This window comes from Anneissia japonica, unplaced genomic scaffold (genome assembly GCF_011630105.1).
Source record: "Anneissia japonica isolate Jap-2015-1 unplaced genomic scaffold, ASM1163010v1 scaffold288288_len553704_cov182, whole genome shotgun sequence".
In the NCBI taxonomy this organism is placed as follows: Eukaryota; Metazoa; Echinodermata; class Crinoidea; order Comatulida; family Comatulidae; genus Anneissia; species Anneissia japonica.
This window is the reverse complement of record NW_022702993.1, coordinates 309,731-330,828: the sequence shown is the minus strand read 5'-3', so window position 1 is coordinate 330,828 and position 21,098 is coordinate 309,731. Positions and strand designations below refer to the sequence as shown.

General features: G+C 33.6%; 1 protein-coding gene across 3 annotated transcripts in view; it reads right to left on the bottom strand.

Annotated features, from left to right (window-relative positions):
* Window positions 1-8,763: 8,763 nt before the first annotated feature.
* Window positions 8,764-21,098, bottom strand: part of LOC117104181 (trichohyalin-like) — a 28,351-nt gene continuing 16,016 nt past the window's right edge. The window contains exons 11-17 of one of the 3 annotated variants that reach the window (XM_033244876.1): window positions 20,648-20,827; window positions 20,004-20,081; window positions 19,153-19,353; window positions 16,858-16,943; window positions 15,378-16,626; window positions 10,949-11,249; window positions 8,764-10,891 (exon numbers count right to left, since the gene is read on the bottom strand). In XM_033244876.1, the coding sequence (XP_033100767.1) occupies window positions 10,959-11,249; window positions 15,378-16,626; window positions 16,858-16,943; window positions 19,153-19,353; window positions 20,004-20,081; window positions 20,648-20,827 (2,085 nt within the window). In that variant the 3' untranslated portion in view covers window positions 8,764-10,891; window positions 10,949-10,958. Of the gene's footprint in view, window positions 10,892-10,948; window positions 11,250-14,841; window positions 14,892-15,377; window positions 16,627-16,857; window positions 16,944-19,152; window positions 19,354-20,003; window positions 20,082-20,647; window positions 20,828-21,098 lie in introns of those variants that run through there. The other 2 variants (XM_033244875.1, XM_033244877.1) reach the window with 2 other exon arrangements.

Sequence of the window (21,098 nt, the reverse complement as noted above, 5' to 3'; positions counted from 1 at the left end):
ATATGACATTAGTAGAATGTATATATTAAAATATACTGCATTTCTAAAATGCTGACAAGTGCAAACAAATTATATAATATACACGATTTTACCAGAGACCTCTTTTTTTTCATACAACTAAAATAAGGCACTTTAGTTGATGAACTATGTTTGATACAATTTATAACATAATTTTAATTTTTTTTTTCAACTCAACAAAACGTTTATTTTCTTCCAAAGGCACAACAAGAAAATACAAAATTCCAAATACAAAGTAGTACAAAAATTTGGAAATAAGTCCAGGTCCCTAGAAGATGTTTGCAAAATGATTTCATTTGTATTTCTATATTTTAATTAGGTTAGATCTTGTTGTGCAATGTAATTTTTACTCTTTTGTAATAACAATATGCTAATTCAGCCACTGGCTGCGATTGCATTTTTAATGTTGAACAATAACGATACCAAAGTTACTGAATGAACAGAGGGTATTCGTGCATGATTATCTGCATCAAATTTTGGAGACTGAAAAATCGATACTTGTAAGCTTCATTTTTTTGTTATTGACTGAAAGTTTGTTCGTAGAAAAGTGCTGGGACATGGGAATCAAATCGGAGTTAATAGTATCGAATAATGATTGAATATTTTATTTGGAATAGTAACCGTTGTATCATCGGCATAGAGAAAGAAATTGAGCAACTTAGAGGACAGATGGATTTCGTTAATAATTATAAAATAAACATGAGAGGACACAGCAATGAACTTTGGGGTAATCCACATGTGATTGTGCTGAAGTTTTATATAGAAATACAATTTTTGGTACGTTGGGCACGATTCGAGGGGTACCTTTTGAAGAGATCAAGTGCGGGTTTACGTATTCTGTAGTGGTGCAATAATTTATACAAAAGTATATTGTGATCAATTGTATCAGAGGCCTTGGAAAGATCTATAAAAATACCAATTGCAAGATGTTGGTTTAAGCATTAACTACGGTATATTATTTGTTAGAACAATGAGGGCCATGGATGTACTATGACTTATCCTGAAACCAAACTGTTTGTAGAAATAAATGAGAAAGTCTTTCCAATGCCTTTGAGAAGATTGATAAAATGGACATATCTTATACACATCTAGATGTGTATAAGAGACAGTATATATATTAATAGGCCTATATAATATCGTGTAATATTTTTGTAAAGAATATAGACATATAACATAACACGATATAATATTTTGAGAATTAAAATTAGGCCTATTGACTTTTTTACCCAAGGTATATGTCATGTATATTTTATATAATAATGAAATATATAAAAATATCCCAAATTGATTCCAATGCTTGGAAATAAAGATCAAATGGAATTATGAATCGCTTCTCATCTTTAAATGTCTATGTTTACTTTAATCATATCGGTAGTATTACTTGCATGCGACAGTGCACGGTACGGAAACAATTTTGATTTAGATTTCTCTCCTCCGGTTTCTCGTGTTGATCATCGTCAGTGATAAGCGAGGCATTAAGATCAAATGCACGTTGTTTTGCCGTTATTCAAAATACATTAAGATGATATACTTAAGCCTAATAAGCGGTTGGGATTGCCTATGTGTGATTGGGCTGAGCTATCCATGATCAAACTAACTTCATGGTGCATCACAAAGGAAATCTTTCTGATATTAGAAACAATACCTGAATATTATAACATATATGCAAGATAGCTTAAAAAGTCCTAGTTTATTGGTTTAATTTAGGCCTAACTGTTGTAGCTAATATAGCGGTTACGTTGATCATAGGACTATACACACATTTTATAGGTAGGACGGATGAAAAAATTAAGTTATATTGTCGATTCATTAGCTAACGTCCCCTTTTTAACTTTTTACTTTTTCCCCTTTTTAATACTACTAACATGAACATATTCTCTATAGTACCGTAATTGCAATGCTTAAAAGAGTCTTTTGGTAAAATACGACCATACCCTCATAGCCTGCCACTAATCATAATCACCATCACATCATCGCCATTCTTATTTTGCATGGTCATCATATTCATATTCATCATAGTCACCATTATTATCATCCACATCCTCACTATCATTATCATTATCATCAACATCATCCTCATCAGTTTCATCGTCATCAAAATCATCATCATCATCATCATCATCATCACTATTATCATCATCACCATTATCATCATCATCACCATCATTATCATCAACATCATCCTCATCATCAGTTTCATCGTCATCAAAATCATCATCATCATTATCATCATCATCATCATCATCATCATCATCATCATCAGTATCACCATCACCATTATCATCGTCATCATCATCACCATCATCATCATAATTATCATCATCATCATCATAATCATCATCATCATCATCATCATCATCAGTATCACCTGATCATCATCGTTATGATCATCTGTATTATGAATAGTGTAATCTTTTATCAGTTTTGCTATTGTCATCAATCATAAAGACACTCAACAATTACTCATCTATAAAGATCAAATAAGACATCAACTCCATAAGACAAAGGCAGAAAAAAAAATCTCTTTTTATTTTAATCAAATTTACTACCAAAACCCAAATGAAAGAGAAGAATAGGCCTATTAGGCAAGCATTGGATTACTGCGGGTCTAATTATTATTGGGAAAATGTATGTTTGTTTGTATTTATAGTTGAAGATTACTTAGTGAGTGTAATGTCAATTTGTTATACCGTATGTAATTTGTTTTTAACGTAATTTTATTGATTCGATTGTCTATGTATATGTCTCCTTACTGGAGGTTATCTGAATAAATTGAAATTTAAAATTAATACGGTATAATTACTTTGATATACAAATAAGTTATTAAAATATTTAATTTTATTAGCTCAGCACACAGACAGTATATCTTTGAAACTGTTTGGTAACTAAGTAGGACATTCGTCATATACACGTCACAATATAAACTCCATTAATTCATTCATGCTATCGCATGTACAGTTCGCCACAGTTGTCATTATCGTGTGTGACATGGGCCAACCTATCCTAGGTTACTTGTGTTCATGATTCGTTTAAAAAAATAGGACAATTAAAAGTATCTACCAAAACAAAACCTAACCAAAAAAATATAAGTCTAATGTAAGTCCAATAATTACTAGTTGCAGCTGGGGTGACAGGAACAATAGCGCCACGATCTGCCAAAAGATCAGCGGACAACGAAGATGCGCCGATTAACAAAAGCCGCCATTTCTCTTGAAACATTTTCAAGGATTTTTTTTATCACTGCCATCCGGACACAGACAAAGGACGATAATGATTGACCAAAATAAATCGTGTACTAACAGAATAATGTATTGATTGTCGGAAACTTCAAGTTCTAATTATAATTAATCAATGGATCTCGAAAACTGCCATCTCATAAGCTATAATTACTAAAACATATCATTTTGATTACGCATTATACCATTATTATTATTATTATTATTATTATTATTATTATTATTATTATTATTATTAATATTAATTATTATTATTATTAATTATTATTATTATTATAATTGTTATTATTATTATTATTAATATTATTATTATTATTATTATTATTGATATAATATAATTATAATTATATGTAGGTTTTTATATAGCGCTCTGTACAACTAAGTCTCAGAGCGCTTTTCCATATTAATACCTCAGTCATTCGAACGATGTATATGGGGGAAATTGCAGGTAAGAGTGCCTTGCTCAAGGACACAAGCGAAATGCACAGCGAGGGATTGAAACCCCGACCTGGAGGTTGGGAAACCAAACTGTTCCAGCTGCGCCAAACCACTTCCTCATTATTATTATTACTGAAATAGAAAAATGCTACCTACAAAAATATTCCAAGTCAATACTGTTATCATTATAGTTAACATCAATTTTATTCATTACTTTTATAAGGTCATAAAGATTAATTAAATTATTTTTATATTTATAGTTATATTTATTACAATAATTCTGAAATATAATTATTATATACAAGGTTCAGTAATGCAATAATATATAGGTTCAGTAATGCGATAATTTAATGTTGGTTAGAGAAAATCAAATAATGCAGTTCATAAGGCATTGTTTCAGCATTCATTCAGTCAGTCAGGCAGGCAGTCGGCGCGTCAGTCGGACAATTACTCATTCGTTCGTTCGTTCATTCATTCATTCATTCATTCAATTCATTCATTCATATATTCTTCCCATTCATTCATTCATTCACTCACTCATTCATTCATTTATTCATTCATTCATTCATTCATTCATTCAGTCAGTCAGTCAAATTCATGGATTCGCCACTGTTTCTTTTAGAAACATTTTCAAGATTTTGCTTATTATGCTTCTTTTTAAGGCGTTGATTGTCCGGGGTATCCTCGTGAACTGTAGATATGGTACATATCAATATTAAGACTTAGTGGAAAACTCCTGCCTGAGTCCTGTCCACACGTTCATGGGGCGATAGGTTATTTGCGGTTGCGGCAACTTTGGAATATAATAAAGAAATATATTTTGATCTAGGCCAAGCCAGTCTACTTCTTTGTTTCAGAAGGCTCTTAGGAGGCATCTGTTGTCTACTACATTTGAGGATTCTTTTCTTTTTTTTTCTTAATGATTATCATTTTTATTTTATTTTCTCTTGAGCAACTGTGACTAATCCGGCCAGCCTGTACATGGTGGTTGTATTTTCTCCATAGAATTTTAATGGATCGATTTTAGATATTCGTGTGACGTTTCAAATATTTTTACCAATTGTATTTTAACCTTAATCTTGCCTTGTGTATTGTATTGCCAGAGGAAAACAAATTTCCAGTTGTTTTATTGGACAATAAATGATGTTATCTTATCTTATCTTATCTTATAGTATGTGCGTGTTCTAAACGATGTGGTGTGGTAATGAGCCTGGTACTTATTATTTTATTTATTGCTTTTGTGATCATTATTTTATCGTTGTTATTGTTATTATTATTATTATTATTATTGTTGTTGTTATTATTATTATTATTATTATTATTATTATTATTATTATTATTATTATTATTATTATTATTATTATTATTATTATCCTCATCATCAACACCACCATCATTTGGTTTTTGTTAATTCTTAATACAAGATCAGGAAATTGTTAGGAACCGTGTGGATCATTTAACTTTATTATAGTACACTTATGCATGAGTTAAACAGGCGTACCGATGATTGTTCTCCAACAATTGGACACGCACGTGTTTGTGAACTTCCGGTGATTTCAATTGATGTATATTATTCCGGCGCATGGCGCACTGTTTGCAAATAACGAGTATAGCACTCTGTTGCACTCAGAGCCAATGATATCGAGTGAATTTACCTCAATCATTATTGATGTAATTTTATTAATGTCAATTGTAAGAATAGAGCGATTGAGTAGGTCAGAGTGTATGTGCAACGGCACTCAGACGACGAATGTCAATTCAAACCTATAGCTGTGTATAGTGTAGCCTAGCCAGTAGACTTGACCCATTAAAAAAGATGAAACTTCAAATGCAACATCTTCATCATCTAGTAGCAAAGTGGGACGTGGGGGACCACTAGGGTGAAAAATAATAGGCCTAATACAGTACCTTAAATGTAAATTATTATTAAATGTAAATTGACTTATTGAGATTACTGCATGTACTCTATATAACAATTTTTATTCCAAAACTATAATTCAACTGAATACAAGTTAAGTTCCAGATCTGCATGATTCATATTCCCATTCATCTTATAAACAGTGGCGTAACAGGCGGGGCAGGGGGCAGACTGTTCCCGCATTTTTCATGTTAAAGCTTGTGCTTGCTCCCATTTGCCTTCTAAGTTATAACACAGTTCCAAACTCAAGAAAGAAAATTCAAGATAGATCGTTTTACCTATTAAAGAAGGGCCTCAATGTGTAATGATGTTGAAAGAATATGTTTGTAATAAATAAAGCCATAAGGAAAATGCTTATATTCAGTTTAAAAAAACGAGTGTGGCCATATATAACATAAGAGCATTTCTTGTTGAGGTAGGCCAATTTCCTCTAAAAATTCCATATTTAGGGAGTTTTAATCAATTCCGACGAAATTAGAATTAAAAACACAAAAATTTTTAGCGCACTTCGCGCGCATTTGTTAGGTCCAAAGATTGTGCTTGCCCTCCTTTGCCTTCTAGGTTATTTAAAAACATAATAGTCCCAAACTTGACAAAGAAAATTTAAGATAGATCGTTTTACCTAAAAGAAGGGCTTCAATGTGTAATGATGGTGAAAGAATAGGCCTATGATTGTAATAAATAAAACCACTATGAAAATGCTTATATTTAGTTTCAAACACACGTGTGTAATAATAAAATAAGCCCTATGTCGTATTGTTTTCTATGTGGGGGGAGGGGGTAAGTATCACATCAATTTATAAATTACTAACCGGGAAAATTATTACCTTTGCTGCCACCCCCCTGACCCAAGACCCCTGTTACGCGCCTGCTTATAAGTGGGCCCCCCCCCACTTTGAAAAACGTTCCGCCGGCCCTGAAGGTACTGTAAGGTCCTAAACGATCTATATGTTTAAATAAGACATCTAAATACCTGGAGATTTAGGGTTCAGGTGAATCACGCACATTCCCGCTTCGTTCGAAATAACTTTTAATTCTCGATGATAATAAATATTTGGAAAAAAAAGAACGTATGTCCCTAACGGGATTTGAACTCAAGACCTTCCAATTACCGTTCAGATACCATCTAACACGTTCCTCTTCATCTGTACATTTCATTATACCACGTTACAAGAGAATTGGAGGTTTTCATTTCCTTGTTATGCTTCTAAATAATCTTCCAACTAACATTAGAGACATCTCAGATCCTAATCTTTTTAAACGTGCTCTCAAGAATTACTTGTTTGCCTAAGCCACTCCTTTGCCGCTCTTTCATTTTGTGTTTTATTGTTGTAATCTGTTTATTTGTCTTTGTTGTTTGTGTGATGCATTGGGTTCCTGAATAATCACTGATTTTATGTCTACCATTCTTTTCCTGAATTATTGAGGCTTGGCTTGCGCTTCATAACCGCAAGGGAAAGACGCAAAATAAATACCTAGTACAAGTACCAACTAAGCTATGAGGCCAATTATAGTATCATATTTTTCACCACTAGAGGGCGCAAATGGAAATAGTAATAATTCACCAAGCCAAGGTAAATTATGATTCATCAAATATAGGCCTTAGGCCCGTTCCCCCATGTAGCCTAACTAAAGTTATGGAAACAGTGGAAGGTCTGGAAGAAGGGATGGCGGAAAAAAGAATAGCAGTAGAAGGAATGGCAACAGTTGTTGAACGTTTGGTAGAAATGGAAATAGTGGCGGGTCTGGAGAAATTTCTATACCTGTCTTTGTATCTCCCCGTCTTCCTTGCTGTTCAATTTCTATTTTTTTAGAGTTAGACTGTGAGTTTAAAATAATGTACCGGTATTATTATTATTATTCTTATTATTATTATTCTTATTATTATTATTATTATTATTATTATTATTATTATTATTATTATTATTATTATTATTATTATTATTATTATTATTATTATTATTATTATTATTATTATTTATTATTATTATTATTGATATAAACAAAATATATAACCTGATTGATTAACTTATCACATATTCGCTTAATCTTCGTTTATAAAAGCTAAGCATTGAATGTGTTGTATTCACACATCAGTCGGTTAGGCCAAGAACTGTTAAACCACGTTTTTTGTTTTGTTTTGTTTTTTTCTGGCGTTACCTTATCCTTAAATATTTCGCTCTTCTGTGAACTGTTAAAAATGAAGCAAAGTGGTGAATAGTGCAGTTAATACAAAATTTTGAGTTCAATTAATTGTGGTTGTTTGTTTTCCTAAATAGGAGTGACACCGGGCAACCTCTGGTAGGAAGAGTCTAAGAGAGTCAGAAACTTCATCACATCACAAAGTAATTTACAAATATTGAAATCAATCAAAATCGTTCACGAGTTGTCCACCTATGTTGTATCCATTATTTTAAGAGGACACAATAATATAAATAATAAGGAAATAGATACTAAAAATATAAATAATACATAATAAATCCAAATAATAGAGAGAACAAAAAATATCAATGGAACCAGCCTATTATTAATGTCACACGAGTTTATTAAAACGAGTTGAGTGAGATACGACATGGTTACTATCTTCCAAGATACACCATATTATTATATTCGACCATCGTAGGTTAATTATATAACCACTCCAAAAAGTACATATTTGAGTCTTAAAATCCTATGTAATTGTTGGATCACAGATCCATCAATCCTATGTACAACACAAAACATCCGTTGTTATAATAACCGGTAAACGCAGTGATTGTATCACACATTTTATACTATTTATTACACACAGTTCAAAGTACACACACACACATGCTATTGATAACATCTACAACAATACACATCTATTACCACACACAGATTATAAATCAACACATATTAGCTATATTAAATATCAATATTCATAGAATCACCTTAAACGATACGAAGTATACTATATTAACATATGGTATGTGATTATTAAATTATGTAATATAAATTTTAAATAAATAATATATGAACATATATAGACATATCGATAAACGATTTTTCCCCATCCAGAGACACTAGGCATAAAGTTCGAATATAAAATTAATTAAAGCCAACTCGATTAGTCAACATCTTCTTGGAAATATGTCATACATACTGTAATAATAAAAATAAACAGCGACAATAAGTACAATAATCATAATCATTAGGACAATATATTAATAATAATAATAATAATAATAATAATAATAATACTGTAATAATAATAGGAATATAATTTATCTCTATTATGCATAATATCCCTTACTCTTATAAGCTACCGTATTTAGAGAATTATGATTATATACATACATTGTTAAGTTATTTTTCTTCATTAAAAAAAATTAAAATAATCATAGGCCTATTTCATTAATTAAAGCCAACTCGATTAGTCAACATCCTGGAAATAAGTCATACATACTGTAATAATAAGAATAAACAGCCACAGTAAGTACAATAATCATAATAATTAGAACAATATATTATTATTAATAATAATAATAATAATTAGAACAATATATTATTATTAATAATAATAATAATAATTAGAACAATATATTAATAATAACACTGTAATAATAATAGGAATAGAATTTCCTTCTATTATGCATAATATCCCTTACTTTAATAAGCTACCGTATTTAGAGAATTATGAATTATGATTATATACATACATTGTTAAGTTATTTTTTTCATTAAAAAAAAATTAAAATAATCATATTTCATTACAAACTTTAAAAAAAAAAAACACGATACCGGTAAGTGTTGTATGTTCTGACTGCGAATGCGCGGTAGATATGGTATAAAATAACTAGGAAAACACCAAGAAGTCACTGCAACAAAATAACACAGGTTAAAACATCTTCCTAACTTAGATTTTACATCATAATATTCAAAATAAAATTCATATTTATGGTAATATTTAAAAAAGAATCGTTGTGAGATCGGTTCGCATCGCGAACTTCCGTCTTCTCTAAACGGTTATCGTCTACGGAAGCCTAGAGGTACTTTGCATAGTTCTACACTATCAACCCGCTGATTAACCCAGGCACTTCTGAGTCAACGTTAAATCTGAATCGATAACATAATAAAACAGATTACGTTTAATGTTTATTTGCACCATGTTAGTCATAATACTTAAGGGTCACCGGAGTAAAGGAACCTGTCGATGCTCTGGTGTATACTTTTCTGAAGCGGCCTACATTGGTAAAGTAACCCAACTCTGAAAATGCACGACAAAGGGAATACACTATTTGCAGTATTTTTGGTCAACCACATGCAATTCAGAATGAGTTTAATATGGTTTTAGTTGTCAAAAGTCACTTAAAAATATTAATGAATGTAGTAGTAGTCCTGTCCAGCGGGTTACGATTCTTCGCTTTGGTGTCATTTTAATGACGCGCTCGTGAAGGTGATTTCGACTAATGCTGTACAATTCCAGTATCCTTAACAAACAAGAAACCAATAAAACAACAATAAAACACGTTAAGTATCACCTCCCAAAGGCACTTAAAGTTCTTATAACTTCAACAATGTATATATAACGTTACACTTAAAATCAGGTTTAAAATGTGGTTTATGTAATAATGGCCTACATAATACATAACGTTAAGGGACACTTTCATCTTGTATTCGTTAGGTGTAATTTCTAATATGCAGGGTCTCGTAGTTTCTAATGTGAATTGAGATTGTTAATTCGAATTTCGGCAGTCTGAAATCGGCAATCTGGTCTATATCTTCACATGGAACACTGTAGTACCCGAGCACTAACAATCTTCAATGTTATTCTACCGTAATAAAACACTATGTAAAACTGGAGACGGCAGGCCTGTTGTATATGCCTCATTGAACTTTTAAAATTGCTCAATTGCAACTACCAGAGGGCTTACTGAATTCAAAATATAACATAAATAACAAATGTAAAGTCAGGTGCAATAAATACCTATATGACTATAAGTTACAAAATTATACTAGATTCACTGAATATGAGGCTTAGGCCTGGCTGCTCGAGACAGTAATAATCGTTCAGGCACAGTTTGCATTTGAGAGGTGATTGCACCAATCGAATCAATACGTGACTTCAAACTGCCGTAATTATTTAAATAGACTGGATTTGAAGGGTAGCCGTTTATTTTTGTTGGTGTAAAATGGATACCATTTGAATAAAAATTTGAGCAATCCGACCAATGGCATTTGTTTTAGAAGGAACTATTGGCGTTTATTTGAATAAATACGGTATTTAGACAAAACTAAATAACAATAATAATAATAATAATAATAATAATAATAATAATAATAATAATAATAATAATAATAATAATAATAATAATAACAATATTGATCTAGACCTGAGTTTCACAGCTATGGCGCTGTTTATAGAATAACCTTAAAGCACGTTCGTCTTTGTTTAACACTGGGTACTGGAACTGTTCGACCACGTTTCTGTTCTCGTTCCTAGAATTCGATCCGTTGCCATTTTTTCGGTTGCGAGATGAGAACCCGTCTGTGATCTCAGAATCACTACATACATCATCACGTGTGCGTTGCCGTAGCCACCGAGAAGGTGGTCGCCGATTGGCTGGTAATGGTTTAGCGAACCTTGACGTCAGCGATGGTACCAGCTGCATGTTCAGCTGCAGGGAAAATTTAAAGTTAATTTATAATTTTTTTTTTCGAATTCAAAAAACCACAGAATGTTGTTAGTTGAGAGTCCCGTCAAGGCCTATCATCGTTTCAATTATTCTTTGTTTTTAATTTTCCGTGTTTTAAACTTCATCTTTTATTTTGACTGTTCAAAACACAGAAACTTGTCATAATACATAATTGAGATCACACGTCATACAGAAGGGAAAATATTGACAAAGTGTCTTCTAACACTATTTTACACAATAATATATTACTGTACACAATAATAAATTATGTCTCACAAAGGAAAAATGCGATTCCCATTTTGAAATAAAATAAACACATGCAAAAAGTACACACATTACTTGTATAGTGAGGGTAACGCAGAAAAAGAAAAAAAACCATCGTGACTGAAATTTTGAAAGTATGCATGAAATACGAGCGGTAGTAGAATTGATTTTGATAACTAGGCCTATATATAATACAGCCTATATACCCTGTCTCTTATACACATCTAGATGTGTATAAGAGACAGTATATATATATATGAATCAGGACGTTTTGCTGTCTATGCAGATGCACATACGTAGTTAGATTAGATTTAATATTTACGATAATAGTAATTCCATTTTTACTAACATAAGTAGAAACATGTAATTATAGACGTGTTGCAAAGCCGCTGATATCATCGAGTGACCTAATTAAAAATATCAGTAAAATTATTTACTCTTACCGGTCTCCAAATATATTTTCTAAAGGTTTCATAATGGTTGATAGTCAATACGTGTCCAATATAATACAATTATTTTTGATTAACTAATAGAGAATTAAATTCTATCTTCGATACTGAAGGGATGACACATGCGTGGATAGCAGTAACCGATCTAAATGAGCTGCTGTGACAAACATCAAAGAAACGCCGAAACATGTCTTTTCATTATTATTAATAGTACACAGAAGTTATAATTTCAGCCAATTTCAGCCAACACTGTTGTCGACCTTCGTACTAGCAAGTTAATTAAACTTTAACAAAAAAAAATTCATTTAAAGTCAAAAAACAATTATTAAAAACGAATGAATGTTTTATATTAGTACACGTGTGCTCGTTAGATTATTATAACTTATATTATTCGATCAACTTGACCATCTGCCGGGGGACAAATGTTTTATTGGACCTTCTCCTTAGCATTTTTAACAAAGGTCTCCCTATAATAAAATAAAAAATCCTACAGTATGTCTGCTGGTGCCTGTCAGGCAATGGTAACGCAGAAGGACGTTTTTTATTATAGCAATTTTTTTTTGCATCAGGGAGGTACGGTATGGCTTTCATTCCTCTCTGCTTTACATCATCCAATCGACAATGGTTTATAAAGCGCAAAAATTCACTGCAAATAACGATTGATGGCACTGTGACATTGTGATGATAGAGACCTACTTCTGTGGCATTGTAGCACCCTAAAATCAATTAAAATACAGAAATATTTTAGTAAAATGACCAAATAGCTTTTAATGGGATTACAGGCCTAAATAATTTGGGGGTTTTTTAAAAATTCAGAATAAGTTTAAACCTCAACACAGAGAATACACATTTAAAGAAAAATGTTTGATGATGATATAATTTTCACTAATGTTAATGTTGAACTTTTGAGTCCTAACACGACGGCGTGTGTATTTCAATTCTTTTGGCGTATGTATTATACTTTCTTATCAAAGAAAAACTTTGATGTAGAAACGTGACTTAAGCCTATTTGTAGGCCTATAGCTAATGTTATACTACTTCATTTACATTAATACACTACGAGTCTAAATTTAATGAAGTCTAGTGCACAATGCGTCGACAGACTGTCGACAGAAGAAATTCTCCGCCTTCTATGAGCGTTTGCAAAACAGCTCCAGTTCGATGCCCGTGGTTAACAGTCTTAGCGGGTTTGTCAAAAAAAAACAAAAAAACAAAAAAACAAAAACCTAAAAAAAATCCCGAAAAAATCCCAAACAAACTGTCTTTCGCGCTCCGCAGTTTCATGGAATCCCATTGATTGTTGACACAATGTGGTTCGGTCTTTATAAAAGTCGACAGATGTATACTTTTTCATGCAACCGTTCCCTCGACAACTTGTCTGTATAATTATAGAAAACACATTATATAGACACGTGGGGTATGATACACATTGATAATTGATACACAGATAATAATTACATGCAGCACAATAGTAACATCATGCAGATAGATTTTAGAATAATGAAAACGACTGATATAACAAAATAAACATAACAACATCACATTGGCCTAGATCAAAATTGTCAACAGAAGCCAAAAACTCATGCCATGGTGAAATGAAAAAAAAATCCGGTACAGTAATGTAGGCCTACACTTTTAAAAACATTATTCTTTTAGTTGTATGTACACTTTAAAAACATTCTTTATTTAGCTGTTAATCCAAGTATTTATTTATGCAATTGTTCGCTTACTCATACTTGTCTCGGCGCTTGTTTTTCGTACCTTCGTTTATTCAATTTTTAATTCGTTTATTCGTTCGTTCAGTCATTCGTTCATTTAATAATTCATTTATTCATTGTGGAAGCGGTATGGCGCAGTGGTAATGGTTTGGTTTCCTAACATTGAGGTCGGGGGTTTCAATGCTGGGAGTAACCTGCGGTGGACTAGCGTCCCACTCAGGGAAGTATCACACTCTCATACACTTACATACACGCTACAGAAACTGGGAATGAGCCAGGGGCGGCGCCAGCGGGGGGGGGGGGCATTCTTAAGCCCCCCCATCGGTCTGGTCAAGCCCCCCACCCAAATAGGCCTAGTTTTCCCATCCCAGTTCTGTACTGCCTACGTCAATCCAAACCTGTCTCAGCAATCGCTTCGTCTGGGTCTGATCAGTCAAGCAGAACATCTAGAAGACCCCATTTTTTTTTATCTCGTTTTGGGAAGAAGGGACATCCCCTCCCATACCCACCCCGGCTCGGGCCTAAGGCCCTCAGATAACGCTGCGCACTATAGTTACACCCATAAATACTTAGCCCCACCCCAGTCGAACATCTTGCTCCCCCGCCCCATAAATTATATCCTAGAGCCGCCCCTGCTATGAGCCCCATGGCTCGGCAAGTAATTACTTCATTCATTCATTCATTCATTTATTCTTTCATTCATTCATTCATTCATTCAATCACTAATACACTCATTCACTCCATAATTTTTTCATTCTTCATTTGTTTATTCATTCAACCGCTCATTCATCACTTACTCATTTATTTAAAGTAGTAATCAAGAAGTGTACCAAATATCTATATCCATTTGAATGATAGTTATATAGCTTATATTTTGGTTTTTAAATGGAAATATTCAAATTCTTTAAAAAAATAAAAATAAAAGAAATTATTAATTTATACAGACAATAGAAGGAGAATAAAAATCAATATACAAGATCCCTCATAACACCACCGTGGCTAGTATTTGGGAACCTAATGTCCACGAAAGTTAAGAATTAGATGTAACGTAGTTTTAAGATGTCCCAGACTTATCAAAAATGATATAACAATTGACGAGAGAAAAACAACAACAAACAGATAGAGCATGCGTATACCACGTACTAAAGATGGTTGTCATCGCAATCGAAGTGTTAGTGTTTAGACTCTTTGGACTGCATGGATTTGAAGAGAATGAGAAAAGCAAAATACATTACAAGCAAAGTGCAAGTATATTCCCTGTTTACAAAATTGTATCAAAAATGAAAGTTCCATAAAACAAATCAATCAAGCAACTGTCCGTTAAAAAGTTTAGAATGTTTCACTCAGTTAATTTGATGATTGAGACAATGTGTAATGAATTTTAAACGTACGTGCGTTCATAATATATTATTATAACACAATGATATTTCATAATAACTTGTAATAATGGATTGATTCCAATTGGTGATACCTAACTTTGATTCCCGGAATTTCGTGGTTCATTTTTCTTAATAGAAATATCTTCTGTTAATAGAACTTCACAATCTTAAAAAAACATAACTTGATTCTTCACAGCTGAATGAGCTGGATAAATTACTATTGTGTGTTTTCTTTTATTAAAATATAAAAAAAAATTATAAAAACCATAAAATTTGTTTATGATATCAGTGATACCTTACCTTAGACTTAGCTGTAGACTTTGAAGATGCTGTCGTATTAGAAAATTTTGTTAGAGGAGATTCTTTCGTCTGCATTGGAGCCGGCGATTTTTCACTTCCGCTGTCGAACCCCTCCTCCGAAGCAATTGGCACGGTTCGCCTCTGAACTGGCTTCACACGGACATCAATTTTTGTTTTGCTCTTATTTGGTAGTGTAGTTACTGAGGTTTTAGATTGAGATGTAACAGTTGTGGTAGTTTCTGATCTAGTTGAAGTTGTTACACTAGATATTCTCTGAGCTGATTCCGTTTTCTGATGTTGCGGCGTATAAACATTTCCGGATACCTTGTGAGGAGATGAATGTGCTGATGATTGGCTTGACTTTGGCGAACTAGTTCTGCTATCGTCTCGAGGTGACTGTCTACCAATGAAGCTTTTAAATCCGTTACCTGTCGGAGTGTTTGGTGAATGTAACCGTTCCTGTTCTCGCGCTTGCATTTGGCTTTTCGTCTTCGGTAGCAGACCGGGTATAAGGCACATTCCTGACTGAGATGGTGACATTGTACCAGACGAAGATCCTATACTTTGCTTTTTAGGGATTAGAAAACTAGGCGGTGTGCTTGGGAGTCTAGACTCAGACCGCATTGGAGACAAACCTGGTGATGAAGAGCCCTGCGGACTAGTTATACTGCGTTTCCTTATATCTTGTCCAAGTAGACCTGAACCAGATCCAAACCTAGATGGACGTTCTAAAGTTCTCGAGGGTCTCGAATAGCCATTCTCTGGATCTGTAAACCTTCTTTCTGAATCACTATCACTACCACCTCCACCGGTGATTTCAGAGTCAGAGTATTGGCCTCTGCAGCTACTCCGGTTTCTGGTTTTACCCAGTGGAGGGGTAGTCCGGGACGGGCTTTGGTTCTGCTCCAGTGCTTTCCTGACTGTCCGCACAAAACTATCTTCCATCATGCCTCCCAGGTATCTCGGATCATCCATCGCCAGTGATGGTGATTTCCTGTCGGTTTCCCGAAGCATACCTTTTACAGTAAATCGACCTGGCGAAGTAAGGACCGGTCTATTTCGTCGTCTTCTTGGAATGTCCTCATTCTTACACACCCACTCTGCCACCGGGCGTTCGGTTGATCTGCTCCGCATGCAGCGCTGTCCGTCAGAACTCCGACTGGAGGGCCGCCCAAGACTGGATGACTTGAAAGGAGATGACATCGGCTCGCGTACCATCGAATCTAGTACATCGGGTTGTGACCGTGCTCTAAAATTGGAATATGTTAACATATTAAGGGATTGCCAATCATATTATTTTATGTTTAAAATCTTTCTTAGGCTAAGTAATACGTAATATTACAATTACGCTCAATACAATTTCCATTTGGAAAGATCGAGTGTAATCATATATTCCAATATCATACATACATACATACACATACTTCAGAATTGTATTAAGCTTCTTAGCCTATTTTTTTGTATGACTTCATATTGATACCTTTTCAATCTAGCCGCAAATTCATCCCGAAGCTGACCCTCAAAACTTGTCAGGTCCAGTTTCACTTGAGCTAACTGCTCCAAGGCCTAGAAAAGAGACTTAAGTTTCAATAAAAAAAAAATGCAAACACCTACCTTGCCGCTCGATCTTTGGATGATAGATTTCCCCTCTGAAGCATTAAGAAGGTAGGTTAAAAAGAGGAAACAACGTGTTAGTTTTGTTAGATGATAGGAACGGGTGGTTGACTTATGCGATAGAAAAGCCGGGGACTATTATGGTATTTAACCGGTATTATTTCATTTCAATCGAGCAGCTTTCTACACGCAGCTGGTGGGTTTAATGATATTAAAAATCAATTAAAAACATATTTCGATGATTTGAAAGATTTTGGTTGCTGAAAATCACATAACATAGGTAAATGGCTTAAAATTCGGTAAACTACATGACTACTAATATTAGACCTAACATCAGTTATTAACTACATAATTTTAGTATCCAATAGAAATGTTAAATTTCTAAAACTGGTAAGTAGTATAATCACAAGTTTGTTAAAGAATAGAAACAAAAAAAAAACGTTTTTCTGACTTAAATTAGCTACATTTAAAAGAATATAAATCACCTAGCATGAGAAGAATACCCCTATAATCTGGAATTGGCCTATGTAGCAGCACATATATTAGTATCAGGGGTGGCGTAAGTGAGGGAGAGCGGAGAGGAAAAACATCATTCATTGAAGAGAAAAAAAATAGATGTAATATTTACAATTTATGAGACCCTAAAATTGATTACTGTAAGTAGGCTCTAATCCTTTCAAAACCCCAAATTGCCGTTGTTACCGGGTGCTTTGCGCTTGGACCCCTTCCAAGGGTTATTCTTCCGCCTACTTACGCACTCCCGGCGGGGATATCGAACCCCCATCGCACAATCATGGCGCCACCACTACCACTGGTGAAGCTCGGTTTCCATACAGTCGCCCACAGATGTCGAAAAGCTGTTTCAACTTTGCCGATTGCAGACGATTCGGGGTGCTTTCCGATTGCGTCGGGGCAGCTAGCAATGCACCCTGATTCGTTTGCAACGCAACCGACAAAGTTTAATCAGGTTCAACCTTCTCGATATCTGTCGGCGACTGTCGCTGGTAGGGTGAGCGATTCTATGGAAACCGAGCTTCAGTAACTGTGGGTATATTACATAGGCACTGTGGACGCATACACGACGCGTCGTCGCGACGGTTCTCACCTCATTGTTAGGCAAGTGGTGGACATGCATAATTTATATTAGTAATAGCTTCTAAGCAGTATAAAGAAAGTAGTCAATAAATGGACAAGTGACGCAGAAGTTAGTGCTTACACACATGCAACACCATCGCAATATACTTCGATATCTTAATTTTTGAGCTACCCATAAACCACAATATTAATATTCGAATTAATCCATCAATCTCATCCAACCAACCGACCAATTAATGAATCAATTAAGCATATCAAACATTAGATAGACAGATCATTTATTCAATCAATTAATAAATCAAATAATATAAAGATCTATCAATCTATCGGTCTATCTATTCATTGAAATTTTCGATCAATAAATTTAAAACATAATATTAAAGGATGCAAGCACACGTTTTTAACACCTTGCGAAAATATTTTAAATTGAAATGTGTGGGTCTTGCGTGGAATATGATTTACTGTAACTTATAGGTCACAAGCTTTATAACCTAACCTGATATGCCTTTCTTATATTAGGTTGATGCATCAATAAATACAGAAAGCCATGCTTTGTGTTTGTTATATAGTTGTCTCAGTTTAGCAAGAGGATAATAAGCTCATGCAAATGTAGAAAAACGACAGAGGTGATACCAACATTTACTCTATAATGAAGGAGCGGCAGGTGGTGAGGATAGTGTACACGGAAAAACATTTCAAAATAAAGAAAATTAATAATCAGTACCACATTATTTATGATGTATCTGCAATGTAACATTTTGATGGAATATGTATACATTTACAGAACAACACTAGTGAACATAGAATTATGACTTACAACATTTGACAAAGATTTATTGCACCAGAATTGTTGATCCAAATTTTATTAGATGATTCACAAATTTGAATTGGGTATTGATGAATAAACAATACACCCAAAAAAAGTAACTATATAGAAGGTGTCAGCGTCCGAGTGTAGAAAATTTTAGTGGTGATAACAGGCGGAAAGCAAAGTTAATATACCTCAAATACTCAAAATAGTTACAAAACAGACGCCAAGAAGAATCATCATCTTATTTGGACTTACAAGGGATATCTCTATACAATAGTTAGAAGGAGAAACCTTATCATAGGATCGTCCCATGCTTTTGCTTTGTCTGTTAGCGCCCCCTATCGAGGGGGCTCGTTCAACACTTTTGCTACGTGCATGCGAAGCAGAGTTTTTCACTTTGGTTTCATTGGTGTTCGTTGTAACGATCGTTCCATTTGTTATCAAATCTTGGTGCACCTGTTATAAAACACAAACGGATTAAATTCAAACGCAAACAAAATAAAATAACGAAATTATAAAGGAGTGAAGTAAAAGGACGGAGAAACGAAGAAATGGTTGAAAACAAAGCTAATTTTGTAAGAATTGAAATTGAAAAATGTGTCTTCTTGTTATCACCATTTCCAAATAAATCATATTTAATTTACACCAAAGAATGTAATTTGGGGTTTTATTGCCAACATTTCTATTTTTTTTTTAAATGTAGTAGACGTATTTGAGAAAGTAGTAAAATTTTTAAAGGGAAAGAATTTTAAAAAGGTGCGAATATTACACTTTTCAAATCAATCAATTGTTAATTTATGTATCTATAATGAATTACACGTGGGGTTTTGTGACTACTGCGAGTTTTCTCAATCTAATGTATTAAATAGGTGGCATTCCAAGTGTAAGAAGATGACTACTTAACAGTCAAGGTTGTGTCAAACAACTACAAGCTTACATTATTTTACCTTCACTTCAAAACACAAAAATCTCAAAAAGTAAAAAAGAAATTCAACAAACTATCAGATAAATGGAAAAAAAAAAAGATGAAAGGGTGCAGCCTTTGCATGACGCTAGTGCAAAAACACATCAAAGTTTTAGCTCATTCCAAATGTACAAAAACCTACCGACATTGGACTAGTAATCGTTGACCCACAATCTGTTGTTGGGGATTTTAGTCCAGCTCCAGATCGTATCCTTCGCATCTAAAAAGTGTATAATGTGAGAATATTAAAAGAACATCTTTTTTTATCTTTATCTTTTCAAAATTGCTGACTTATTGACTTTTAGTGTATATTGTTTCTTTTCTATACTGATTCAGTAGCAAATTCCCCCAAATCCTCCAAATTCGTACCTACCGTAGCAGAGAGTCACTACAATTTCAGCATATCCGCACTCGTCGTACAGTTTCTCGGGCTAAATCAATCTTTGCAATGGGGCACATAACATGGAATGAATTACCAACAATACTCAAAAGCCAATAAGTTAGTTTTTCTACATTTAAATTTAATTTTGTTGTATAATATCTACAGGTATTACATATATTTTAGTATATTTGATGTTTTCTGCGAATTATTGCTTTATTCCTTTTTATAATGTATTTTGCAAAAGTTACCACATGTCCATTGTTTATTCATGTGTGCCAATGGGCTCTATTAGTAATTACACAACAGGTAACTGTAAGTTTATGATAATTTATTTTATGCTCTAATGGCGCTCCATACAGAAACACTCTTGTCTATTAGGCTATATTATTTACATCGTACTTTACCTCAGCAAACAGGGCCTCAATTCTGCTTAGCTCAAGTCTTCGTGAAGTTATGTTTTCCTGCAAACGTTTTTGTAGATCATATCTTTCAACTGTCCATAAATCACGTTCCTGTAGTAACCTAGCCTCCATTTCAGACGTTCTCTGGTAAGATTCTTCCATCACCGTGTATTTCCGTAGAAGCTAAATAAATGGGAATAGGTAACACACGGTTAGAAATTTTTCATAAAATACGAAAAATTAAAGCTTCATTTTCAGTTAATTAAAATGTTTTGTGTAAATAATGGCATGCGTGTGTTTTGCCATCCTTAGGCCTGAACCGGTATTATAAAAGTTTTAAAAAAAAATAAATAAAATAATTGATTGATTGACTGAATGACTATGTGACTGGTTGGTTGATTGAATTATGCGATTGAGATGGAATAATGTTATAGATATGTAAATTATATATTGA